At 39.0% G+C, this 27,925-nt stretch overlaps 1 protein-coding gene across 12 annotated transcripts in view; it reads right to left on the reverse strand.

Annotated features, from left to right (window-relative positions):
* BLTP1 (bridge-like lipid transfer protein family member 1) overlaps window positions 1-27,925 on the reverse strand; it is a 206,547-nt gene that overhangs the window by 154,422 nt on the left and 24,200 nt on the right. For all 12 annotated transcript variants that reach the window (XM_074993360.1, XM_074993362.1, XM_074993364.1 and 9 more), the window contains 5 exons: window positions 18,647-18,833; window positions 16,268-16,349; window positions 15,108-15,301; window positions 5,778-5,857; window positions 782-932 (listed from right to left, as the gene is read on the reverse strand). In XM_074993360.1, the coding sequence (XP_074849461.1) occupies window positions 782-932; window positions 5,778-5,857; window positions 15,108-15,301; window positions 16,268-16,349; window positions 18,647-18,833 (694 nt within the window). The remainder of the gene's footprint in view (window positions 1-781; window positions 933-5,777; window positions 5,858-15,107; window positions 15,302-16,267; window positions 16,350-18,646; window positions 18,834-27,925) is intronic.

The following is a 27,925-nucleotide window of genomic DNA, read 5'->3' on the forward strand; positions in this document are numbered from 1 at the left end:
TAAACAATCCCATTGCCTTCAGTGGAATTATTCTTAACGTGCTATCCAAGGTAAGCAAGGGAAGTAGAATCCAGGCATGAAATGTCAGGCTGAAAATCAAAACAATATGTATTCTTTGGGATTGCATCAAGCATTGCCTGTTCCAACCAACAGTTCCCATTTACAAAACAACCTTTTCTTCCTCCTTAAAATGCCACACTAATCTGAAGGGAAAAATTCAAAAATTTACTGTTCACAGTATCCCTCAACTCTAATTCTCCACAATAAATCCTTACAGGTTTATTACATACGAAAAATGGCACAACTGTGGAGGGTTTTTTTTAAAGTTATTTGGAAGTGTAGATTTCCTACAGATACAGAAATTTGACATCAAAACTACTACATTCACTAAATAGGAATACAATTATTTTTAAAACAATCTAAGTGCTCTACTTAGAATCTTTGTGAAGAATGGTCCTTAAATTGTGGAGAAGATGCATAGCAGCTAATGCTGAGCCTACTATTAGGACTAAACTAATGGAAAGAGGTCCTTTGATTTCATAATGTGACCAGTGTTTCCTGTAAGATGAGTGCTTGGGTTGCCATAAGCCTCAGTATATATAACAAAATTTATTCTGCATATAGCAGGAAAAAATTAGAGGAACATTGATTGGTACATACTAAATTGTGTACCACATACCATTAACAGCCCAACTAGCAATATTAATGGAGACTTCATTGCAACTTCCAAATAGGAAATGCTATTCAAGATTAATATTAAAAATGCAACTCAGTTTAATACCTTTGCCTGTCAGCCCATGGTCCATAGTTAAAATCTGTTCCTTTCCCACATACAATATCTAATCCCCAACATGGAGGCAGGTCTTGCAGTTTAGAGTCTTCATCGCTTATTTCTCCATCATTATTTTCCCCAGTCTCATCTGGTACAAGACCTGTAGTGTGTAACACAGTAAACATTACTCCAGGAAGCCGTTTGCAATCATCATAAAGAACTTTTGTACACCACTACCTATTTAAAATATCATTTTCAGTAAGATCAGAGGAAAGAAGAGTCAATGGCAACTTTACTGAAAATCGGTGAAGTATATTCATCCTAGTTTTAGTAGTATAACTTGCCTTCTGTCAGCACAACTTTGCATTTGGTGCCACCTTCTCAGTCCTGCTGACAAAACCCTCAATTACTGCTGGTCAGGTTAAATTATCTTTCTGAGCTGCATAAACCCTCCACTGACTCTCTTAAGTTGGTTCAATGCCTGTTTGGACGCTATTACCTGTATCAACATAAAGAGCCCTCCAGCAATAATGCCATACTGATACCTTCCTAGTGAATGCTATCTGCTCAAGTGTTTGAATTCTTCTGCTTAGGGGTCACAACGGGTCCCTTTAAAATATCCTTTAAAATGCCTCTGTTCTTGCTTGCCCACCTTAGCAAACACACTGGCATGGCTCCATGTAAAGGTACAGCTGAAATGCCAGCTAACCCTCATTCTGCTACCAGAAAACAGTATTGGTTGTCCTCAGCCAGACGGGAGAAGGAGTAATGCAAACATAAGTTCAGAATTCATACAGGAATGAAGATGCTTTATGCAGACATTGCAAAGGAGATGAAGAAACTGGAATATGGCAGCAGACCTATTAAAAGGCAACGAACAAGAAAATTTGGCGCTGCCTTTTACAGGTGCCACTTTGTGTGGAGTGAGATGTCACAATGAACAGGAACTGCAACAACTAGTGACTAACAGTGGGTGCTTAGTAACATCCTGAGGAAGGCACACCCGAACTGCACAGTGATAAAGAGCTTACAGTACTAAGAATGCAGGGAAAGGTCCACATAGTTCATGAAGCTCTGCAACCTGGCAAACAGTGAAAGATCCTCTTTAAAAAGGGACCTGGGTAAATGTTATTCACTATCTCCCAGACTGTACATCATTTTTAAAACAAACTCTGTTCACAGCCCCTCACATTTCACTATCATCTCTCTCTCCTTCATTCACCATCTCAAAATGGCAGACAGTAGCATTAACAGGCAAAAGCAACAAAGGATTAGACAACCAAAAATCATTCCCAAATACATACTGTGGCACAATTTTAATGCCTTCATTTTTTTATTTTGCAGGAAGAAGAAATGTCTAGTAAATTAAAAATACAGTAATGCAAATATAATTTGATCCACTCAAAAACAAAAACATTCAATTTAAATACATCAAAAACACAAAAGAATGCTTATAAACAATAGCAGCTGAGCACTGAGACTACATGACTTTGTAGGAATATCATTATAAGCTTACTGGATGCAGATTTTCTGGACCAAAACAGTATTTTGAGGTTTAAGTCCAGAAGTCTTAGTATAAAACAGAATTACTCCTATGTTGTATTTAGATCCAGGAAATAGGTAAAACTGGTGCTGGCACAAGAGGGATGGCCTGAATGGGTTCACATGAATAGCTGGTTGCCATAACTCTTCTTCACTTGCAAAGCTTCTCAGCCCAGACATCTTTTTACTGAAACAGTCAAGTAAGCACTGTTTGATCTTTGCCTGTACATTTCTGAGCATTTGTTTCTTCCTCCACAGCCATATACCATGCTTCACCACTCTGCAATAAGCTCCAAGGGTATCATGACCCTGAAGATATCAGCTACGTAAGGTCTAGGTAACCATTAGCCATCTCAAGCAGCTGCCTTCTTTGTGTCTTTTGTACCCTCAGAAACAATACAGGACACCAGGATCACCATTGCCTGAATAAGTTTATCAGTGTTTACTAAACCTTTGCAACCCTTACTCGGAACTCCTATGCTCTGCTCCCCTAAGACCTCACAACCAGAAAGTCAGACAAGTACCCCCCACATACTCACCATGGTTGTCATTGCAAACAAGCAATCAGTATGGGGCACTGTTAACTATTTTAATGCAACATTTTGTTATGCAACTTATTTGTGATGTCTGCTAACCCCACAATTCTAACACCACTGGCCTAGATTTTTATCATTGTCCTCTTCTGGGATATCCTTGAGGACACAGCTGGCATGCTTACTGACCAGGATATAAAAACAAAAAAAGAAACCGATATGGGACACACGTTCTCATGTTACTCTACAGTTCTGAACCCAGAGCCATTAACACAGGGACTGGAGCAAATTCAGAAGGATCAAAAAGTGCACTGAGATGTACAACATGACATGATGAAGATCCTCAAACAAGCTCAGGTGGCTCCAGAATATCATAGCTCAAAAACATCCCAACTAGCTCAGCACTCCCGCCTGCAGCACACTGTATGGTCTGTTCTTTCTTACTACCTATGTCTACACTACAGAGATCTTTCTAAAACAGGCTCTTCCGGAAGATCTCTTCCGAAAGAACTTCCTTCAGAAGAATGCATCCACATACAAAAACGCAGATCAAAAAAGTGATCTGCTCTTTCAATAGAGAGCGTCCACACAGCTGCCACTCTTTCAAAAGACTGGGCCAGGGACTGAAAATGAAAAAACTGTTCTTTTGAAAGAAGGGCCCTGCAGAGCATCTACACACATTTTCTCTCAAAAGAAGCTTTTGAAAAGGGGGGCTCTTCCTGAAATGTGAAAGGAAGAGTGATTTTGAAAGGAACACCACATTCTTTCAATTTACTTTCGAAAGAACACTTTGTGTGTAGATGCTCAGTGGGCTCTTTTGAAAGCTAGTGTACACGCAGCCACTGAGCCGGGGACATATCTCCTTCTCCCTGTCTCAAGGCTCCAAAAATACCCTGCAACAGTATCCTACCCCACCCCGGTAGCTAATAAGGAGAATATACCATAAACACATGTACCACACAATAACAGCCAGCACTTTGCATTTTTAAGTGTTTGTTTATTAGTACACAATAAAGTTCCATTTTCTAAACCAAAGAAAGTAAGTCAAGGTTTTCATAATACAACACTGCAAACACCCAAAGTAAACACCTTAGATTCAAGAAGTTTGTAACTCGTAACCTAGCCATGTAAAGTATTTTCACCAAGTACCACAAAGCATGCTGTTTGGCTATAGCACTTTGTTCAAGTATGCATTCAAGGACTCCTCTCAGCCAGACACTGCCTCAGTGGACTCTGCTACTGGCCTAAGTCAGGCCACTCAAGATTGGGAGACAGTTTGCACTTCCCTTCCCCACTCAGGAGTAACATTTTCCCACGGCCTTTCAATTACTATGTAAAAAACACCAACCTACAGCAGCAACAGAAGTATTTAGCTCACTGAAGTCCTGACTCACCATGAAACATCTCTACCTCTCCACTAAAATGCCAAATGTTCACTCTTCTGACCTCCTGCACCTACTCATGCTATAGTTAAATATGCCCTTGTTGCTATCCAGCTACTTGGTTTTTCATTTCACAATCCAGGGAAGCAAAGTGGGAGCAGAGAAGCTGGGTTCTCCAAGAATCACAACTAGCATGGGAATTCTACTGATATAAATATGCCCTTTTGGAAAAACATACCCCCTTGAACGCTTCAAAAAGTCCTATATTGCCAAATGTGATTATCGCACATCTTCCTTGACCACACAACGTTAATGACACTGAAATGTCCCTGGTGAGCCTCCAATGCTGCATGGCCATGGAAAAGTCCCTATCTTTTTATGTACTTGTAAGAAAGGGGAGAGAGAGCAGAATATGAATATGTATCCCATCTATACCATCACCACAGTTAAGAGAAGGAAATTTCATTGTACTTAACATACTCTGCACATTTCCCAGAGTCATACCTGTGCAGCAGGACATACTTAATTGTTTTCCCACATGCGACATAACTGCACCCACTCCTGATTTTCCAACAAACCAATCACAATCTGGTGCTACACCCTTTTCTCCTAGGGGGAAGGGAATTCTGCCATACTTCACAAGCAGAATTCATGTCTCCTGCAGATTTTTCTCTTTCCCAACAGAATAACTCACATGTCCATCCCAGGCAGCGTCCCAAGTGGGTACATCTGGTTTGGCATCAGGAGAAGCTGGGGGAGGGCTAATCACTGCCTTGGGAAACCAGGGTTGGATATGCATGCAAGACTGTTCCTCTTGCTCACTATTGCAGATGCCCAGCGGCAGAGAAGGGATAGGGCTGGGGATACCCCCCAGCTGGTGGTTCTTACCACATACTGGTTTCCAGCAGCTAATCTTGACAGGGCTAGTAAGGAGGACAGGGCAGAGATTTCCTCTTCCCCTGCACAGGCTATTGGAGAACCAGGTCAGTCACTCCCCACCCACACACCCACTTAGTTGCAAAAAGCTCTACTCCCTGTCCCTCCCTGCCACCATCATTCCCTACCCATAGGGGAGGAGCCAGTGTATGAGGAGCTGCCCCCCATCTTACAGATGCCCACACACATATCCCTTTACTGAGTCCCATGCCCTTCATTCAAACCCTGCCTTACACCTGGACTCTCACCTCACTAAGCCCCAACCAGCAGCACTCTAAGCCCCTCTCCAGTAACTCTCATTTCATCAGCACCCAGAATACCACCCCTACTGAGCTCCCTGCACCTTGATCCATTTGCTGAGGTCACACTCCCCCACTCCCAGATCCCCTGCTGAGTCCATTCACCTTCATGATGCTCCCCACTCCCATGCACATTCTTATAACATCCATATTGTCTTAATCCTGTGCTAACACCTCCAAGTTGAAGACCAACAAATTCTTTCAGTGTTCCAGAAAGACAATAGCAAGATATTAAAATGAATGGTATAGTAACTCCTTATAAATAGACAGTGCATACACTATGTAAATAACATTATTGTTTAAAAGACGATACCTGGCTCATCCATGTAGTAGTAGATGTCAACATCATTGGACTGCATTACAACAAAGCCTTCTCCCATTAATCTTGGTGGTCTGTTGGGGGAGGGAGGATAAAGAGGCAGGTCAATAATTAAATATATCCTAGAAGAAATTATGAATTTAACTAAAGCAAAATTTGAATTTTGGCGTATCCTGAAAGAATGTAGATCACAGTCAGCTGTAAGCTTACAAGTAAGTACTTAGACAAATTTAGAATCCAATTGATAAATTTGACATAAAGAGTAACTAGGCTAATTTCAGACAGGCATTTGTACAGAAAATATTTAAGGCTGTCGGTAGCCTTATGATAGTCCTATAAAATATCCTCCAGGTTACGCAAACCTGAGGAAAGCCTTAGGTCTCCTACTAATCAGTTTCTCTCAGAACTTTCAATAATGTAAGAACGTTGCTGCATTCAAACGCTGACCCTTCTTCTAGCGAATGCAGAGTAATTCTAAGAAATACTTTGTGGCTCCGTCTCATGATCTCAAAGCATTTCATAGACATTAATGAATTAAACCTCAAACTTTCTATAAAGCAAGTAAGTAACCCATTATGTAAGTGGAGAAACTCAGAAACCAGAGAAGGTCCTGAAGCCACAAAGAAGTGACAGCAGAAACAAACAGCATAGGGTGAGATTCTGTGCTGTGCCTCTCTAAGGTTGAGTCTAAACTACGAGATAAATTCGAAGTTCAAGGTTTTAAGCTCTCTATTAAAACATGAGAGGCAGCACAGAACTTCCAGCCTTTAAAATGGGGGATATAGCTAGCGGTTTTAAGCTATCTACTATTGTGGGCTGCTCCAGAAGCTGCACAGGCCTTTACTGTAACTTAGCGAGGCCCTAAGGACTACCTAAATGACAACCATCTCCCTGTGCAGTCCCCTGGGCTGCAGCATTATCAAGAGTCACTGCATTTGCATTCTCAGCATAGCCCCCTCATCTTCATCACACCCTCTTTACCTGGTCTTGCAAGGAGGTCATCAGGCAGCAGCAGCAGGCTGCCTTCTGCAGCATCAACTCAAAGGAATCATACCATGACTGAAAACGGGTCCTTTCAGACTCATTTATGTTGCTCTGGCCTTTTTTACCCTGGCACAAGTCAAAGCATTTCATCCTAGACCTTTGTTTCCAGTCTAAGATTCTAACTGAGATCACCACAACGGATGTTTTTGGTGAAAAAGGGGTGCTTTTTAAATTATTTAAAGTTTCAGAATGAGGGACAACAGAGGCCTTAGATGATAATGTAAACAAAGTGTTAATATACTATTGCATTAAGTAGTGCAATAAGATCTCACATTTAGTACAGTATTCCAAGGTCACATGAGTAAAGGCATTTCTTACCACACATAAAGCATATACAATTTTGTAAAATAAATACATTTTTGGAATTTAAATCTCCTTTCATTGGTGATAACCCTTTTTTCCTTAATAAGGGCATAATTAGCATCCCTAGTAGTATGGCAACATAATACCCGATTGTAAATGAGCATAGTAATAAAATTTTTGCATAAAAAAAAAAAGCTATATTTTGTATTGTGACCAGGCATGTAACTCTTTAAATAACCTAAATCATTTTAAAGTTAAAACATTAAAAATAAGCAATCATCCTTTTTTCCAGTGTCTTTTAATTTGTTTTCAAAATGCAGTAGGATGGTTAAAATATTTTAAAATAAAGCAACTTTAAGGATGATTTAATTCAACATATTGAAAGCTCAGACTCAGTTTGAAATACTAATTCTCACACAACAGCAGACTTTTATGTTACCTTATTCAATAATCGACTACCTAAAGCCTACTTTAAGTTACTTTTTAAAAGTTGCTTTCTCCTTGTCCTACATTCAATTCTTTTATTTGTTAATTGTTTTCCTACAAAAATAGCATTCAGGACCACAGGGACTGATCATCTTCCATAATTACACCATTAATATAATACAGTATACTCAGATCTGGTATTCTTCCTGAAATTGTGTAGGAGGACTAATGAAGTAAGATTATCTGATGAAACAATTTTCAGAGAGGTAGCTGAGTTATTCTGTATCTTCAAAACAAGAAGTCCTGTAGCACCTTATAGACTAACATACTTTGGAGCATAAGCTTTTGTGGGTAAAGACCTGCTTCATCAGATGCATGAGTGGTGAGGGTGGGGTGGGTTCAGAGGAAGATTTAAAGAGGGAGCTTCAGTTAAGCAGAGAGCCAGAGCTGACAAGGTCCATTCAGTCAGTGTGGATGTGGCCCATTATCTGCAGTTAATGTGGAGTTGCTCTCTTGATATTTACACCTCCGCATTAGCTACGGATATTGGGCCACATCCCCCCTGACTGAACTGACTTGATTTCTTCTCTCTTGATGTTCACAGCTCCACATTAACTGCTGATAATGGGCCACATCCACTATGACTGAATAGACCTTGTCAGCTCTGGCCGTCACCTTGACTGAGACTCCCTCTTTAAATGCTCCTCTAAACTCCTTCCTCCCCCGCCCCGTCAACTCATGCATCTGACAAAGTGGGTCTCTGCCCATGAAAGCTTATGCTCCAAAATATCTGTTAGTCTATAAGGTGCCACAGGACTTCATTGTTTTTGATGAAACAATGTTACCTTGACACTACCATTCTATATATCCTTTCTAAAAGGACATAAATGAACCATAGTAAAATTAAAACTTTGGTTAAAAAATGCCAACAAGAACAAATATATTCTTAGGTTTTTTATCCCATTCATTTTTAGAATATTAGAATTCCTATTCCTAGCTACCCTCTTACACTATGCCTCTTGTATTAGGAATACACCGCTCTATTTAGCGCAAGCTAAATCTGATGCAGGGTACCCCTGCCATTTACACCCTACAGAAGGAAATCTAAAATAGTTTTAGATTACCGGGGTTACATCATCATAAAACAGAAACCACCAGAGTTAAAGAGACATTACAATTGCTATTTGTTTATATCTTTCCAGAGCTTTGCTTGAATTGAGCTCTGCCTCTTTTTTTTTTTTTTAAGCCTAAAAACAGAACAAAAACCTCTTCTACTGTTCATGACTGAAAGGAAAGATGAAAGAGGAAACTACCTTTCATCAAACTATGACAGGTTGAACCTCTCTAGCCTGTCAAGATCTGGTTCTGCACCATCTGATTCCAGCATGATTCTAGTTGGCCACAGCCACGATAAGTGGACTTCCAGCTATGTTTCCCGCAGTCCCATAAAGTTTGTTTCCAGGCACCAGTCCTGGCTTTCAGCATTGTGTGCTGTTTGTTTGCTTTAAATTTACCCTTTAATGTCTTCTAAAAGCCCAGTAAAGAGTGGAAGTGTTGGAAATGTGCAAGACAATGTTGACCTCCCATCGTCTGGCAAATTCCCTCGTCCCGCATTAGTCAGGTCCTGAGGATACCAGGCTTCAAAGATTGGTCCAGGACACTCTGATCTAGCAATATCCAGTGTCTGAAAGGACTCTGGATGTTGCTGGATCAGAAAGCTCCAGTGGCTAGGAGTCCAGAAGCCAGGATCAAGGCTAGGATGCCCTCAGCCAAGAGGAGGTGGGAGCCTGGCAGTTGGGGTTGGCAGTGGAGGCAGAGAGCCCTGTGGCCTGGGGCTGGCAGTGGAGCCCTGCTGGAGGGCATGAGCCCAGCAACTGGGTCTGGGAACAGAGCAGCAGAGCCTGGCTGGGGACATGGAGCCCTATGAACAGGGCTGGGGTCTGCACTGGAGCCCTGCCAGGGGCATGGAGTCCAATGTCCAGGGCTGGGGTCTGCACTGGAGCCCTGCCAGGGGCATGGAGTCCAATGTCCAGGGCTGGAGCCATGGAGCACTACCACTGGGGCTGGAGCCACCACTGGAATCCCACTGGAGGACCAGTGCTTGGGAGGGGAGTTCACATTGAGGTTTGGAGCTTGTGGCCAGGGTGCAGAGCCCTGTGACCCAGGACAGGGCTTGCAGGGGAGCCTATCCAGGACTGTGAAGCCCAGCAGCCATGGCTGGGTGCATCAGTAGAGTCCTGCTTGAGACCGTGGAACACTGCAGTAGAGGTCAATAGGGGAGCAAGGCAGCCACAGGCTCTCTGCATACACTCATCCAATTCAGGACCAGGAATTGCAGTGGAAGCAAAGGGAACAAAGAAAGAGTCTTCATGGGGGCAAGGAAGCAAGCTAATAACTTGAATATGTTAATCCTATTTTTCATCAATCTTGTTAGCACCAGTTGAAGAAAGCTTCTTTGTTATTTTCAGAGACTTCAAAGTTACTCACTCTCTATTTAGTCTCCCTAACAGAAATTCTCACCCTTCCTCCATCCATAGAAAGAGCAAGGCTGAATGTGAGTGTTTTACATATACACGCATGCACACATACATGGGCAAATATTTTATAAACTAGAAGATCTCACACACACAGGAATACTTTATAAACTAAAAGATATATTACACGCATGTAATGCGGACTGACACTTCATTCTTGGAGTCAAGGTTGTAAATACATACAAGGGCAGAAAGACAAAGATTTCCCACACTTAAAAAATTCCTGGACATCTGAAAGTACAAAAATCTTGTATTACAGTTGTTATAGTTATCTTAACTCTATCTCAGTGACCCACCAAAGTATGAACCATCCTTAAAACAAACCATCTTTCATATAATTAGTGTTTCAAGAAACTCTTAATTAAGTCAGAAACTCATCCAGAACCTCTATAGGCTGTGAAAATCTTTTCTGTGAGTATAGACTAAAGTGAAGAAGAAAAATTTCAGCTTTATAAATAAAAAAAAAAAAAAGTCCTCTCCAAGCAAACTGGGATCTTCAAAGAACAAGCCATAAACTGAGCTAAAATTCTTTCCTGATACTGATATCCATCATGGTGTTGCGATGAGTAGTTATTAAAAGAATTACTAGTTGAGCACCAGTCCAATAAGAGATGCAACTATCAAACTTTAGTTGAAGGATTTGTAATACTTGTAATCTAACTATTAGGCGTTTGTCTTCAGTGAGGGTGTGTGTCTAGCTCAGAGTACTGAAACCTAGCTATACAGGCTGCAGTATCAACCTAGAAGGATACCAAAGGAATGTTTAAAAGGACTTGATTTTTAAAGATTGTTTGGAGAAAAACCTTGTTTTCAAACATCAACAAAACAAATGTTTTCAAACTGTCCAGACATCTGTTGGGAAAAGAACACAGCAAGGCACAAATTATCCAACAAGTTCTTAGAATGTATTGCAGACAATTTTTTCATTTCAGATAGGGGAAGTAGCTATTCGGGGGGAGCTCTAGGTTTGATTTTAACAATTAGGGAGGAACTGGTCAAGCATTTGAAAGCAGCAGACAGCTTGAATGAAAGTGATTGTGAAATGATAACGTTCGTGATTCTAAGAAGTGGTAGAAGGGAGAACAAAAAAAATAAAGACAATAGGATTTCAGGAAGGCAGACTTTAGTAAACTCCGAGCTGGCAGGTAAGGTCCCATGGAAAACAAGACTATGAGGAAAAACAGTTGAAGACTGTTGGCAATTTTTCAAACGTATGTTACTAAGGACACAAGAGCAAACTAATCCTCTATGTAGGAAAGACAGGAAACATGGCAAGAGACCAGCATGGTTGAACCAGAAGATCTTGAATGACCTAAAAATCAAAAAGGAATTACATAAAAACTAGACAATGTACAAAGGAGGAATATAACAAATAACCAGGAAATGTAGGGGCATAAATTAGAAAGGCAAAAGCACAAAATGAGCTCAATCTATCTCAAAACACAAAAGGAAAAAAGAAAACATTCCACAAGTATATTAGAAGCAAGAGGAAGACCAAGGACAGTTTAGGTCCATTGCTCAATGAAGAGGGAGAAACAATAATAGAAAACATGAAAAACAGAGGAACTCAACGACTTCTTTATTTCAGTTTTCACCAAGAAGGTTGACAGAGACTGGACACCTAACATAATGAATGCTAGATCAAGAACTTCAAATAGGTAAAGAAAGTTAAATATTATTTAGAAAAGTGAGATGTCTTCAGATCACCAGGGCCTGATGAACTGCATCCTACAATACTAAAGGAGCCAATAGCAGAGGTATCCAAGATACTAGCTATTATCTTTGAAAAGTCATGGAAGTCAGGAGAGATTCCAGAAGACGTGAAAAGGACAAATATAGTACCCATTTATGAAAAGGAAAACAAGGACAACACAGGAAATTACAGACCAGTCAGCTTAACTTCAATGCCAGGCAAGATGATGGAGCAAATAATTTAGCAATCCATCTGCAAACATCTTTAAGATAATAAAATGACAGGTAACAGTCAGCATGGATTTGTCAAGAACAAAGCACATCAAACCCACTGGACACATTTTTTTTAAATAAGATAACAAGCCTTGTGGATAAAGGGAAAGTGGCAGATGTGGTCTACCTAAACTTCAGTAAAGCATTTGATACAGTATCGCATGACCTTATCAGTAACAACCTACAAATGCCTACTAAAATGCAACCTACAAAGGCCTACTGTCAGGTGGGTGTGTAAATGGTTGGACAACCATTCACAGAGAGTAGTTATTAATGGTTCACAGTCATGCTGGAAAGGAACAACAAGTGGAGTTTCACAGGGGGTCAGTTTTGGGGCCGGTTCTGTTCAGTATCTTCATCAATTTAGAAAATGGAATAGAGAGCACACTGATCAAGTTTGCAGATGGTACTGAGCTACAAAATGATCAGGACAAACTGGAGAAATGGTCTGAGGAAAATAGGACCAAGTCCATTAAGGACAAATGCTAAGTACACCACTTAAGGAGGAACAATCAGTTTCACACATACAAAATGGGAAGAGACTCCCTAGAATGGAGAACTGCAGAAAGAGATCTAGGAGGCAATAGTGGATCACAAGTTGAGTATGAGTCAACAGTGTGACACTGTTGCAAAAAAAAAAAAAAAAAAAGAAAAGAAAAGAAACATGATTCTGGGATGCATCAAAAGGAATGTTGTGGGCAAGACACAAGTAGTAATTCTTCCACTCTACTCTGCTCTGATTGGGTCTCAACTGGGAGTATTGTGTCCAGTTCTGAGCAGCACATTTCAGGAAAGAGAAACAGGAGAAAGAGTCCAGAGGAGAGCAACTAAAATGATTAAAAGGTCGAGAAAATATGACCTAGATTAAAAGAATTGGGTTTGTTTAGTTTGGAAAAGGAGAAGGCTGGGAAGGGACAGAATAGCAGATTTCAAGTGGTTATAAAAAAGTGTTACAGGGAGGAGGAAGAAAAATTATTCTCCTTAGCCTCTGATAAGACAAGAGGCAATGCATTTAAATTGCAGCAAGGGAGGTTTAGGTTGGACAGCAGGAAAAATTTCTTGCCCTGGTGGTTAAGCAAATAAATTACAAAGGGCAATTGTAGAATCTTCATCACTGGAGATATTTAAGAATAGGTTGGATAAAGATCTAACTGGTGATAGAGATGGTGCTTGGTCCTGCTGTGAGGGCAGGGGACTGGGACTTTAATGGCCTCTTGAGATCCCTTCCAGTTCTAGTAATATATGATTCTATCATTCCCCAAACAAGAACTAAGACTGTGTTAACTGAACATTTCAGATACAAAGTCTCAAGAGGAGTAGCCATGTTAGTCTGCAACTTCAGAAGCAACAAGCAGTCCTGTGGCATCTTAGGGTATGTCTATGCAGCAAAGTTATTCCAATGTAACAGCCAAAAAAAAGGAGAAAGGAAGATTTGGGGTTTTTTGGTTGCTTTATATATCCTGGATTCTGTTATTTTCCCCCCAACCCATCTGATAAAGTGGGCTTTATCTACAAAAGCTCATGGTACTGCTGTAAGTAATAAGCTAAGCAACACAAAACACAGGAAGGAGTTCTTGCCAACATTCTCTAATTTTTGATGGCTCAAAAAAACCCCTAATAAACCCAACTAGGATTGTTATCCATACTAGTTCTAGAGTCAGGGAGAAGGATAAAACTAACAAACATTTTTTAAATTAAAAGAAACCCTCACATTACATCTTCAAAAGTTAAAAAGACAAACTTATTTCTGATTTATATGTAAGAGTAAACCTTTACCTTTATCATTACTAAGCACAGCACTCTGAAGTTAAAAATGTACTCAGTTCAATGAGGCACCCTCCTGAAACTGCTGGTTGCTGAGCTTATGTACTACTAACCACAGTGCAATAAGACCAAAGACAAACTATTTTCCAGTGATATTACGTGGAATTTACCTTCTATTGAGCAAACATCATTTTTAACATCTGAAAATGAAACAGCTTTGCCCTAAAGGCTCTGTTTGCACATAAAATATTATACGCATTGCTGGAGGAAAAATTTTTTAAGGACCCTTGTCGCGGCCATAAGAATTTTGTGCCTGTCTACATGCTCATACTGTTTCACTGATAAAATGTATGCACATTACACAATATCCGTCTAGGCACATTGCTAGACACTGTGCACGTTGCTATGGCATCCATACCACAAGCAGCTTGCACTTTTCTTCCTTCACCTGTCATCGCTGCTCAGAATTTTTTCTGAACTGTGTTCCATTCTTCAGTCAAGTAGTAGGATATGCAGAAATGTAAGGATGAACATCCTGCATATCATAACACCACATATGAGCCACACTGTACTTCAATTTACCATTGTATCAGAAATCAGGTTACCAGTCTCATTTTAAATCAGTTAGATTATAACCCTCTTTAAGTTTAAGGAAGTCCAGTAACGACATACAGAACTGCAATAAAAAAGGTAGCCTAGTTTGGGATTTGACAGTCTTGAAGATTCCTTAAGCTCATATGCCTCGAAGCTTTTTTTACTTCATACTGTAACTAATATTGTGCAGCTTTTCACATAATTTCAAATGTTTCACTGTTGTCAATAGCTATATCTGTATATAAAGTTACTATTGTACCTGCAAGTCAAAATCTCATCCTACATTTGGCCTAAAACTTATAGCTGCAGGCATAGGCTTTAGAAGCTAGCAGCTTAGAATTGGCATTAATTGAAATAACATGGACTTATTTAAATAATGTGAAATACTAATAAATCATAGCAAAAAGTGCACACAAGAATTCTGAAATCATAGCAAAACATCAGTAATTCATATACATCTCTCTCTATGTACATTACTCTGTTAAAGGTCAAACATCCAAAGCCAGAAGAGTTAACAAAAAGACAATAGCATGTTGGGGTAAAAAAAAAAGAAAAAAAAAAAACCTACACAAGAGAAACAAAGGCAGGGTTTTAAAAAAAAAAAAAAAAAAAAAAAAGACAACCTATAATATAACCAAAAGAACAGGATAAAATGTCTGATTACAACTGGCCTCTTCAAAATAAAATCTCTTACTCATCATTTTGAAGACCAACATATCTTGGACTCGGAATTAACATGACTCTGACATTTTCCAGTTTTCCTTTCAAAATGTGCATAAACTGGTCAAGGTGACTTGAAGGTGGTTTCGTGGTATATGTTAAGAAAGCATCATCAAAGTTGATGCAGAGGGTTTGTGGTTGATAATGATTTCCAAATGCCAAGCGACCCTAAATTAAAAGAAAGATCAATTACTTTTTTATTTTGCATTACTTATACAGGTAAGTGTGACAGTCTACCATGCAAATAAAGACTGAGTGAAATCTTACCCACCATGAACTAGGTAGCAAAACTTCCACGTATATTCCACTTCAACATGGCACAGCTGTGGATGACTCACGTCGGCTGATTTAGACACGTGGCGCTCAAAATGGCAGTATAAATATTTAGGCTTGTGCTGGAACCTAGCCTCTGAGATCCTCCACCAGGCTGCAGTCCAAACCTGAAGATCTACACTGCAATTCTTACGCCCTTGAGGCCAAACCTCAGTCAGTTCACTCAAGCTCTGACACTCAGTGCCGCATGATCACATGGTTTTGTTTTTTTTTAAATTCTAGTGCAGATAGGCACAATGTGGCCAGGATTTTACCCCATGTGTCCAAACCTGAAGCCCTGATTCATGTCACTCCTTAAAGGAGTAAGAACATACAACATAATTCACACTGAATGCTTTGCATTAAAAAGGTCTCCTTACCAAAAAATATTCTGATAAATATTTATACTATGACATACCATAATACTTGAGCGCTATTCTTAATTCACCTAGGACCAAAAAATCCACTGACTTTAGAAAAAAAAAAAAAAAAAGAGAGATGATACTAATACTTTCATTAAAAGTGGCATAGAAATAAGAGTTTCAGCATAATGGACAACATAGGTAGTATCTTAGTCTCACACTTTAAAAAAAAAAAACACAAAAATCTAGGTTACTGTGGTTTAATAAGCCACCTTTACTGGACTTCATTAGGGTAGCAGGATTTGTACTAAAAATATAAAGTTATCTGAAACAAAAGCATGTCAGAAATAAAGAATTAAATTGTATTAATAACAAAGTCACAACTGTAAGAGAATTTTAAAGTTTCCACAGCTTAAAATTATTTTTTATTTACAGGTCAAATGAGGAATATTTCACTTACTGTGCTAACGTTAACTTTGATTACAGGAATAAGGGATCGCCATGAAGAAGAAGGGTCTTGAGATTCTGCTTTTACTTTAACACTATGAGAAAAAATAAAATAAAATATGACAAACAAGAAAAATCAGAATTAAAAGCTTTCACGACTCAGTCTTGGTCTTGCTACGCAGCCCGTCATGACTAGAACTCTCATGCAATGATTTCATAAATATGTGCAATAGTTAATTTTACAAGACATGCAACTATAAACCACCCCTATCTCTAAAAGAAATATCAAATCTACGAAACCAGTTTTTAACTGGTATGGACAATTGTAAGGACAGTCTAGTATTCATTGTACTAGATGTAGTGATGTAGTTCATCAGATTTTCACTTAAGGCATAACGACCTCAGCACAACACTGCCTAAAGAAAGGAATGAACTAGGAAGAATTAACAGCCCTCTTCAGAGCCTCATGCCAGTGATCCCCTGGAACTACCTTGTCCCCCAGCAGTTCTAGCTATTCTAAACTGAAAGAGAAAAACAACAGATGTGGACATTCTTTTGTGCTAGTCGTAAAGGACTGTTGAAATTTCAGCTAGTTTTATACCCACAACCTCTTTTAGAAAATTAGTGCCCTACTCATTATCCAGTTTGAGACATCTCAGCATTCTATTCATCTTATAAATTCTCATTTCCCTCTCACCCACCTTTTAATGATGCAAATCCTAAATGGGGGTAGTTTTAAAATTTAGACATACACTCTCAGTGGAAGATGTAACAGCCATTAAAAAGAAAGCGTTCATTTTCAGAGTCCTATTTGAACTATAATTGTCAAAAAGACTCCTCTAAATTCAGCTTGCTAAAATAAAACAAGAACATTAGTGCTGAACAGGAAGTGTTCAGACAGATAGTTAAGCCCTCTTGGCCGTGTCTACACTGGCAAAAAAAACTGTAAAATGGCCATGCTAATCCCATATGAAGTGCATATGCAGCGCCTCATTAGCATGCTGCTGGTCATGGCTCTTGGAAATTGCTGCGTTTTGCTCCCACGCATTTCGTGTCCATGGGGGTCCTTTTTGAAAGGACCCTGCAAATTTCCAAATCCCCTTATTCCTATGAGCTCATAGAAATAAGGGGATTTCGAAGTTGGTGGGGTCCTTTCGAAAAGGACCCCCGTGTAGATGAACCATGTCGGAGCGAAACATGGCAATTTCAAAGAGCTGCACCTACCAGCATCCTAATGAGGCGCTAAATATGCATTTCACCACCTCATTAGTAATCTTCAATTTGGCCATTAGCATGGCCATTTTGAAGTTCTTTGTCAGTGTAGACGTAGCCCTTATATGGAAAACTATCTTATACTTAACATGGGACTCAACAATGCCACCAGGATCCAGGCCAGAAGACGACCTTCTGTATATTCTACTCCCTTCTAACCATTAAGAAATGGGAGTCAACTGCGTCCCGGGATGTGATCCTACTTCAGGAGAATATAGTTACAGAGAGGTAGCCCTGTTAGTCTGTATCTTCAAAAAACAAAAATGCAATCATGTATCACTTTAACAAAATAACTTATTAGGTGATGAGCTTTTGTGGGGCAGACCCACTTCTTCAGATCTGGAAATAGTGCTGAGAATGAACTGGTATGACAAATATACAACGGAGAGATACAAAACAGAAAAAAATGGAATGTAAACTGACAAACCAAATGGGTGGGGGTGAAGGGTGGGGAGAGAAAGAAAGTTATTTCAGAAGGTTAGCAAAATGTTTGGTCTTTCTACCTAGCCTATTTTAAAAAGATAGGGAGCAAATACTGCCTCTCTAGTGCTTCACACAACAGAAAAGCTAGGCAGAAATCTAGGGAAAGGTGGCAGGATGACATTTTTCCATGTATGATTGGCAAGAAGAGTGTGCCTCTTCCTGCTGGATTTGGACTTAATCACTCATCAATCCATGTGTAACTTTCAAGCTTAAATACTGTAATTCCTTGTACGTGTATGAAACCAGACAAAAATGTCAGCTTAGAACAGCAGTAGCTGGTTCACAATAATCCATTTGCTTAGTGAAACAGACTAGCGAAGAGAAAGCAGCATGGAGGTTATGTAGCACCTTACGGAATTCCATCTAATCCTGTAAAATCTTGATCTTTCACCAGTATGTTCAGTTGAAACACTGGCTTTGTCAGCCTCGAGAATAAAACATCTTTATCCTGATCAGGGCTAGTACTATGCCTATTTTCAAACGAACATCATGGTAGTTTTGTCTTGCCCAACACCACCTTCCATTTCTTCTGTTGACTTCTCTCATGAAAATGGTGCTGAACTGAAACTCAAAAGATATGGCAGAATTTTCATACACACAAACATTCACTAAATATCAAAGGGGGGTATATAATCACCTTTCAAGATTGGAGCGCATTGTGCTTCTTCCATTTTCTTGTGCTTTTTCATCCTCTTTCCTTGGTGGAATTATTGTTGGATCCAAACCAAATAATTCCTGAAGTTGTCCATAAAGGGCAGAGCGGTTATAGACATGAAATTCAAAGTCATTCACCATTATATACAGTCTAGTTTCTGCTTTTGGATCTATGAAGTACAAGAAGAAAAGAAAAATAATTGTGATTCTCTTCAGCAGTTCTCTATAATTCAAACACATTTTTCAAATATGCATACGTAGCTTGGAAGATGAACTGCATATGGCAAACAATTATAGAAGTATGTATTAGAGATGTAAAAGATAAATGCAGATAACACTCATCAAAAACTTCTTTACAGAACTGTTGACTATGGAAAAAGGACCTGGATTTAGTTTCTAACAGTGACAGTATTTTGACATTTGCCAAGCTATTATAGGAAAAAATACAGAATTTGCATTACACAGAGTCATTTACATATGTTAATAAATTAGTCATTATAAAGTGGAAGAAATAATATTCCAATCTCCAGTATTTAATATACACTTTTTAATAGTACTTCAATATATTACACTTTCAATGGTGATGCTTCACCAGATTGAAAAGTCTGAAACTAAGCAAACTAAGTATGATATTGCCACTACAAGTGATTTCTTAATTATGAAGCACACCTCAGAGCATTATTTCTATATTCTACTTTTTGACTCATATATGGGATAGCAAAAATACTAGTTTATACCATATTCAGTGGCTTACAAAATATAAATTTACAATCTTACTTCCAGGCCCTATATGAAAAAATGGCACCAACATTGGCTACATCAGCAGATGCCAAGAACTGAAAGGGCATATAGAGTAAACTATCTTCTACCTACAAATTTTCATTTTTACTTCTGAAGATTATGATCTAGCACACAACAGTGAAACAGATCACTTTAGCCTTTCCCCCATGGCAACTCCGAAGCTTTAAAATTCGAAATGTTGGCTTGCGTTGCCGTGGGGGAGAATTAGCTTTATGAAGTGGTGCATATGCAGCACAGCACTTCATTAATAATCTTCCAACACCCGACTTACCATCCTCCCTTCGAAGTAGGGAAGTAGTGTAGACACAGCCAAAGACTTCCAAAACAGTCATACTCTTTCAATTTAATTTGATTTTCAATATAAATTTTTAAATTAATTTTATTTTCATGGTTATAATTCATAAAAAGGGCTATGTTGAAGAGATAATAAATTGGTAGGGGAATAAATATGCACACACAGGAACTGGATACATAGTGATTTGCAGACCACATGCCACTTATTTAAAGTGATATCGAAAGTTTGGGAGTTTTTGGTCAACTTATGCTGTTAATGTGCACTATCTGCCCCTATTTATCTCCTTCGGAGCGTGCTGGGGGTAACGCTTTAGCTTTTTTCTCACTTAAACTTTCTTACCAGGACAACATTAGAGGAAGCATTAACATACAAGCAACTGGTATTTTAAATGGTGTAACCTGCTGACAAAAGCTTCAGGCAACACGTTGGTTAATTTGGCAGTAGGGCTGGGTCTACATGTGCCCCTTCCTTTCGAAAGGGGCATTTTAATGAGCGGGTTCGAAAGATGCTAATGAGGCACTGCAATGAATATGCAGTGCCTCATTAGCATAACTGCGGCCATGGCGATTCGAAAATGAGGCTTTTCAAATTGCTCGCCGCCCATGGAGACGGGACCTTCCGAAATGACCCCACCCCAGTTTTCAAAAGCCCTTCTTCCTATCTGGTGATGGGAAGAAGGGCTTTCAAGAACTGGGGCAGGTCCTTTCGGAAGGTCCCGTCTCCACGGGCACGGCGCGATTCGAAAAGCCACACTTTTGAATCGCCGCGGCTGCCATTATGCTAATGAGGTGCTGCATATTCATTACAGCGCCTCATTAGCATCTTTCGAACCTGCTCATTAACATGCTCCTTTGGAAAGGAAGGGGCACATGTAGACACAGGGTAGGTGACCGTAGATTATCTGCACAGGAATTCTTCCTGTTGGAAACACTGATGGAGCTAAATCATGAGAGCAGCAAAGATTAACTACAGGAAAATAAGTTTAGGTTAAACAAGGTCTTAAAAGGACAAACCCAATCTTATCCAAAAGAAAGTTTTAAACTATGTACTTATTAAGCGAACTTTAAAAGGTTACAAATCCTTGCATGCAAATATCAAAGACTATACAATAATAATTATAAAAGTGAGGTTTGGTTTTGAGAACCATCATACAGCAATATAAAATAAAACCTAATTTTCAATAGACTGCTAGCCAGTCACAGACTGAGCAGCTTTACACTACCTGAGACTTGCCATTTATAGTTATTATTAAACTGAGAGAAATCACTAAAGGGAACTTTTTATGAATCAAATGATTTGGCCAAAAAAGAACTGTCTAAAATTCTGGAACTTCTCAGTATAATACAAAGGATGACTCTTTAGATTTCTAATTTTTAACAGACAGAACAAAGCAAATGATCAAGAGAAATAATGACATGGGAAGCAAGAGTAACAAAAAAGAAAAGATACAACCTGACCCAGTTTGGAATTTAAGTTGCAAGGGAAAAACATTCGAATGGATGAGCAGAAACAAAATACTTGAAAATATAAACTCAGCTTAAGTCTCTGACATGTTTTAACTGTGCAGATTTTAAATCCTCTCGGTGATACTTTATACCCGCTTAGTCCTGATTCAAAGATCTCAAAGCATTTTACAGATGCTAATTGAACATACCACCACTATGAGAAAGGGAAGTATATCCATGGTTTTTTGTTTGTTAAAAAGGAGCCAGTACCCAGCTGGCTCCCCGCCTCCCCATCCCCAGCTAGTCACGGGGCTAGGCCTACGGAGGTGCCACTACTAGGTACCAGCAGGTATCAGCACAAAAAAAGCAGAGTATCTCAGACTACAGGTTGAGCCTCTATAATCCAGCACAGTCTTGTCCAGCAACATGATAATCTGGCATGATTTTATTTAGCTGGACAATCACTTATCATGGATGTAACCAAGTTTCCCATGGTCCCATAAAGTTTGTTTATAGCAACCAGTCCTGGCTCTCAGTGTTCTGTGCTGTTATTTTGCAGTAGTTTACCCCTAAATGTCTTGTAAGAGCACAGTAAGTTGTAGAAGTGTTAGTAATGTACCAGACAATATTGACCTCCTGTGGCCCAGCAAATTTTCTCATCTGGGACCAGTCATGTCCTGAGAGGTTGCCAGACAAGAGAGGTTCAACCTGTATTGGAAAAGCAGAATGTGACTTTCCCAGTAAATCAGTGGCAGACTGAAGACCAAGGCCCAATTTTCAGGTCATTTTCCAATTGTTGGAACACCACATTGATGTGTTAGCATGTGAAATGCAACTGGCATAAAATCTTCTTTTCAAAAGACATCGCACTAGGATTTTACCCAAATTACACACAGGATTAGTTCTCGATTATGTAAAACAGATTAACTTCAAACAATTACTTGATATGCTTAAGTACCAGCACAGAATAGCCCAAGAATCCATGCTTGTAAACAAGTTTAATAATAATTACTGAGACACTCCTGATTATAAACACACTTTACTAAAGCTGCTAACTCGTACTCTAACCAAACAGGTTAGGTGTTGGGATTTTTTTAGGACATTGTTTTTCGTGAGCTTTTTGGTTTGTATTAAGAAGTTGTAACAAAGATCTCTGTACTAAACTTTTACAGAGCATTGCACCCCTAGGTTACTATTCAAGGGTGAATACAGGAAAGAATAACCAATTACTAATCTCATGGCTTCATGGGGCAAAATTAAGAAAATGCCATGGTCTCAGGATAGCTAGCTCCCAATGCACGCATCACCACAAAAAGAACTTAAATGGCAGCACTGTGTAGCATTTTCATCAGAGGCTGTACCAGAAATGAAATGGACCTGTGTTCCTCCCTCAAAAAGTGGTCCTTTCAGGTAAGCATTCATAGAGTGGACACAAACTGTGAGTAGGATACCAGTGTCACTACTGTTTTCTACCTCTTTTTGGATAAACAGACCTCTAAAATCAGCTTCAACTTCTAGAACCAGTCCACAATCACGCTTTATAAAGTACACTTTTATAATACACACCAGTCTATTTCTCCATCTTTATATAATAAAAACATATTGAACTATTAAATATGAACATGCCTAAATCTCATTATAACATACTGTAATTTTCTTTCTGTATCCATCCCTGCTTTTCTTGTCACCCTCACTCAAGTCTAAACTGTGCATTGTATGTTTCTAATCACAGGACTTTAACTTCCTAATCTTCTGTAAAACATAATCATTTTGAATAATCAATTAATTAAGCTTTAAATGATCAAATTACACATATTGGGATATTTGTGCACCCTTGAAAACTGTAAAATATTAGCATGTAATATGGAATTGACTCAGACTTAAAAATAACATTATAATATGTTCCCATATAGAATATTTTAGTGGAATGGCTTGACTTACTACTGCTACCGATAGCTTGTCCTTATTATGTAACAGCATGATCTAATTACATAATTACATAAAAAACTACACAATTTCCCCATAATCACTTAGCTGCAGCCAAAAAAAAGTGTCCCCATTACACAGCTACTCAAGAGACCTCTGGTGCTCTGAAATACCACTTAGTTTATTTGTCTAAATTATGGACTGAGGGAAATTGATGCAATTCAAATCTCTGTTAAATAGCTTTTGTTCGCTAACCATTACTTCCACCCGCAAGAGTTACACATTTACCTACAAATAAAAGCAAACATTCCATCCTTTATCCCTTCTTCTGAGTCATAACTTAATTGATTCCCCAGACTTTTTCAATGTATGTTACATTATTTTAAGATGTACAGAGTTACCATACTAACTTGGTTTTACACATATAAGTAAGGAAATAAAATGTGCTCCACAGGAAGTTAATTAGCAGCAGCAAATCACAGAGGTACAGATGAATCATGCACCAAAAATTTGACAACAGGCAATGGCTCACCTGGGAGATCTTCATATCACCTCCAGATTATCAGGAATATACAAAAGTTAATTTTATAGATAATGCTTTCCTTAAGGCAGCCATTAGACTTCACTAACTGAATGAATACAAATATAATTCCTTTGATAAAAAGAGGTTCTTAAAATAGGTAACTCTTTTTATAAGTTTTTGTTTGTTTTCTTTTTCCCTACTTTCTGTCACCCAAGTGTAAAGGAAGAATTCTTTTCCTCTTTTCCAAACACCATTTGTCTTTTACTTCAGATTATTTTTGACAGCAAACAAAGAGGAATATTAAACATTTTTGATCATCATAGACTTAAAGAGAAATAAACACTACTTCTCATTCTTTTTTTAAGTCATGTTATCAAGTTTAATTGGAAGAAAGTAGTAAAAAAAGTTTCTGTCTTCCTCTGGTCTTACTCAAAACAAATGATTTTTTTATATAATTACTGCTATCATGACACCTATTCAGGTGATACAAAATTCATCATCTCTCAAAGTTTAGCAATTCATCAAGAGTCAGTTACAGAAGAGATATTCCTTACCATCGTTAAAATAAACAACGATCATTAATAATTGTTTACAATCTTAAAAAGCTATTCCCAGGCATAACTATTTTTTCTGTAATTGAGAAAGTCAGCAAGTGACCTACCTTAAGGTGGGAGGGTTAGTTATTTAAGAGATCCTAGGCTCAGGACACAAAAGATGGCTTTAGTTTTCTAGGATAATATGTGATTGGACCTTCTTCACAGTGGTAGATTCACCTACTTACAACCTCCAATATGAATGGAAATTGTATTGGTTTCTGTAATCCTAAAAAGAGTTAGGATTACGAAACATTTTCAACTCCTGACTACATTCAGGAGGCAGGGGTAAGTGAACAAAAAATTAAAAAAAGCGTTTTCCCCAAAAAAGACAGCAGTGTCCCTTCTTACCATCATCTGAGATTGTTTCTTAACCTGCAAACTAGTAGTTATGTTCAGAGACAGAGAGAGACTTGTCCCACGTAAGATATATTCATGTATTTTAGGTAATAGCGGGACCCATACACTCACATCCCAAGCCATTCACACAATGAACTGGATCTTGGATCGGGGTGTGAACAAAACTGCAGTAACTACTCCCACACAGCAATACCAACACAGCAATACCAACACAAAGTAATCACTGACCAAGGCAGAGATGAGCAAACTTTTTAGGTTGCACCCCATTCTTTTTGGCCCTGAAATTAGCCAAGCTTTGGGAGGACCACAGGAAAGGGTGTGGCGAGAGGCTCTCAAAAAGGGGGTGCGATGCTCAGGAAAGGGGTGCTGGGAGAATCCAGGGGGTGCCCCAAAGCAGAAGGAGTGCTTGTGGGGGAGACCTCAGGAGGGTACCCTATCAAGCCGGGAAGTCACCAGCTGCCCCCACTGATTGTCTCAGGGCCTCTGTGCATTCTATTTGGCCCACTGGAAGTCGGGGGGTGGTGTTCCCTTGGCAATGAAGTGGCAGAGGCTGCACAAGAGAAAGATGCAGCACAAGCTGTGGAGGGGAGCTGATCACACTGAACCCCACTTACAAAATGTCACATCCTGGATCAAGGTATTGGAAAAATGTATTGGCTTCTTCACAGAAATTCATTTGACATTGGTTTGATGTACTTACCATATTACATGCTGACACCACAGCAAATCAATTGTACTATGCAAGTCATAAGAATGACCACACTGGAATAGATCAAAGGTCTATCCAGCCCAGCATCCTTTCTGCCGACAGTAGCCAATGCCAGGTACCCCACAGGAAGTGAACTGAACAGGTAATGATCTCTCTTCTTCCATCTATATCCACCCTCTGACAAACAGAGGCCAGGGACACCACTCCTTACCTAATAGCCATTAATGGACCTAACCTCAATAAATTTATCTAGCTCTTTTTAAAATCCCGTTTTAGTCCTAGCCTTCACAACCTCCTCTGGCAAGGAGTTCCACAGGTTGACTGTGCACTGAGTGAAGAATTTCCTTTTGTTTTAAACCTGCTGATCACTAATTTCATTTGGTGTCCCCCAGTTCTTAAATTATGAGAACAAAAATAATTTTTCCTTATTTACTTTCTCCCTCCACAACATTCATAACATTATATACCTCTATCATATCCCTCCTTAGTCTCCTCTTTTCTAAGCTGAAAAGTCCTAGTCTCTCTGGTTTCTCTTCATATGGGTCCCATTCAAAACCCCTAATCATTTTAGTTGCCCTTTTCTGAATCTTTTCTAATCCCAATATATCTTTTTTTGAGATCAGGTGACCACATCTGTACACAGTATTCAAGATGTGGACATACTATGGTTTTATATAAAGGCAATAAGATATTCTCCATCTTATTCTCTATCCTTTTTTTTTCCCCAATAATTCCTAACATCCTGTTCCTTTTTTTGACTGCCGCTGCATACTAAATGGATGTTTTCCAGAGACCAAACCACGATGACTCCAAGATCTCTTTCCTGATTAGTTATAGCTAAATTAGTCCCCATAATACTGTATGTATAGTTGGGGTTAGGTCCAGTGATGGTATCTCCAAAAAAGATGCCACACTCCAGAAGGCCCAGGGTGACAGGCTTGTTCTCTCCTACTGACAACCTCCCAACCTCATGAGGATTCTCACCAACAGCCACAGTCTATACCGCAGGAACACCAGTTCTGGAACTTTTACTTGCAACAAAGCCTGCTGCCAGCTGTGTCCACCTATCTTTTCTGGAGACACCATCACTGGACCTAACCAGGTTATTCACAGAATCACGGGCACATTCTCATGTTCCTCAACTAACATCATATACGTCATCATGTGACAACAATGCCCAGATGCTTTGTATACAGGACAGACTTCAAACTCTCTTAGACAAACAGTTAATGGGCACAAAACAGACATAAAAACACTCCTGATCCACAAACCTGTTAGCCGGCATTTTAATGGAGTGGGCCATTCTGTTAATGACTTAAGAGTTTGTATGTTACTGAAGAGGAATTTTCACAACTCTCTTGAAAGAGAGGCTGCTGAACTTTCTTTTATATTCAAATTTGACACATTAACACGTGATTTGAACCTGGATGGGAATTTCTGGGTCACTATAGAGCTTGTTCGCATACTTGGCTTAATCTAATTCTTGACTTCCCTCCCCCATCTCTTCTGCCCCCTACTCTCTGATTTTCTCACCTTGATAATTTTTTTTCCTAATTTGTCCACCTTGATTACTGTTTTTGGTTCTCTGTGCCTTATATATTGAGTCTGTTCTGGTATGGCTATGGTCTGAAGAAGTGGGTCTGTCCCACGAAAACTCACCTAGTAAATTATTTTCTTAGTCTTTAAAGTGCTACTTGACTGATTTTTTGTTTTGATAATTATGGCAAGTCTCCTTTTGCAAGTAACAGATTAATTCTTTCAGTGTTCCCTCCTAGAAGTAGCGACAGGAGGATATTTATTTGGGGGTAAGAGAATTAGTACATTATGTTACTAACAGTTTACCTTTTTTTAAAATGTATCTTGTACAGCACTTTATAAAAACACAAAGCTCCCACCCCATATACTTTAGTCCCTGGCATCTTACTAAACCTTTTACAGATGCATTTTTGTAAATTATGTTATAATTTCAGTAGCTCTCAAAAACATGATCCTAAAAAAAGTTATCATCTGATCACACAATTGTGTGTTATCATAAACTGCTTTCTTTTATTGTTTTAACTTCATATGTTTTCTACTGTGTTTTTCTGTGCTCCTATATATGCTAGAAAAAGTGAAAATTAGTATCAGTTTTTCAGAAACTGTTCATTAGCACCTGTCATAATTTCATCACAGTACTTAATGGTTAAGATTGTGTAAGTAAAATAGATGTAATTACTCCTTTGACTTTTGACCTCAGTCTATTTTAGCGGTTTTCCAGTACAACACTAGTAAAAGCTGTGCAGTGCTCATATCACTCCTTTCATCAACCATTTCCTCCTCCTCCCTATATCTTGCATTTCACATACATACTATTCAGAATTGACTTACTGTTGCACAAAACCCTCTTTATCCATAAATTCAGGCCTCTCTACGTTCTAAGTTGCACTCCCACCAACAGAGGCAGAATCAAGGTGGCTTAAGTGCCTGATTTTTCCATCCCTTCAAGTGTTTGGTTTCTAGTTTTTGTGTTTAATACTAGAATATTACTGCAAAGCTCATTTCCTCACCCCAACCCACAGAGAGAGAGTCTGGTACTGAGATAACAAAACAAAATTGCAGCCTTATCTCTGT

The sequence above is a fragment of the Carettochelys insculpta genome, chromosome 4, assembly GCF_033958435.1.
Source record: "Carettochelys insculpta isolate YL-2023 chromosome 4, ASM3395843v1, whole genome shotgun sequence".
Classification (NCBI taxonomy): domain Eukaryota; kingdom Metazoa; phylum Chordata; order Testudines; family Carettochelyidae; genus Carettochelys; species Carettochelys insculpta.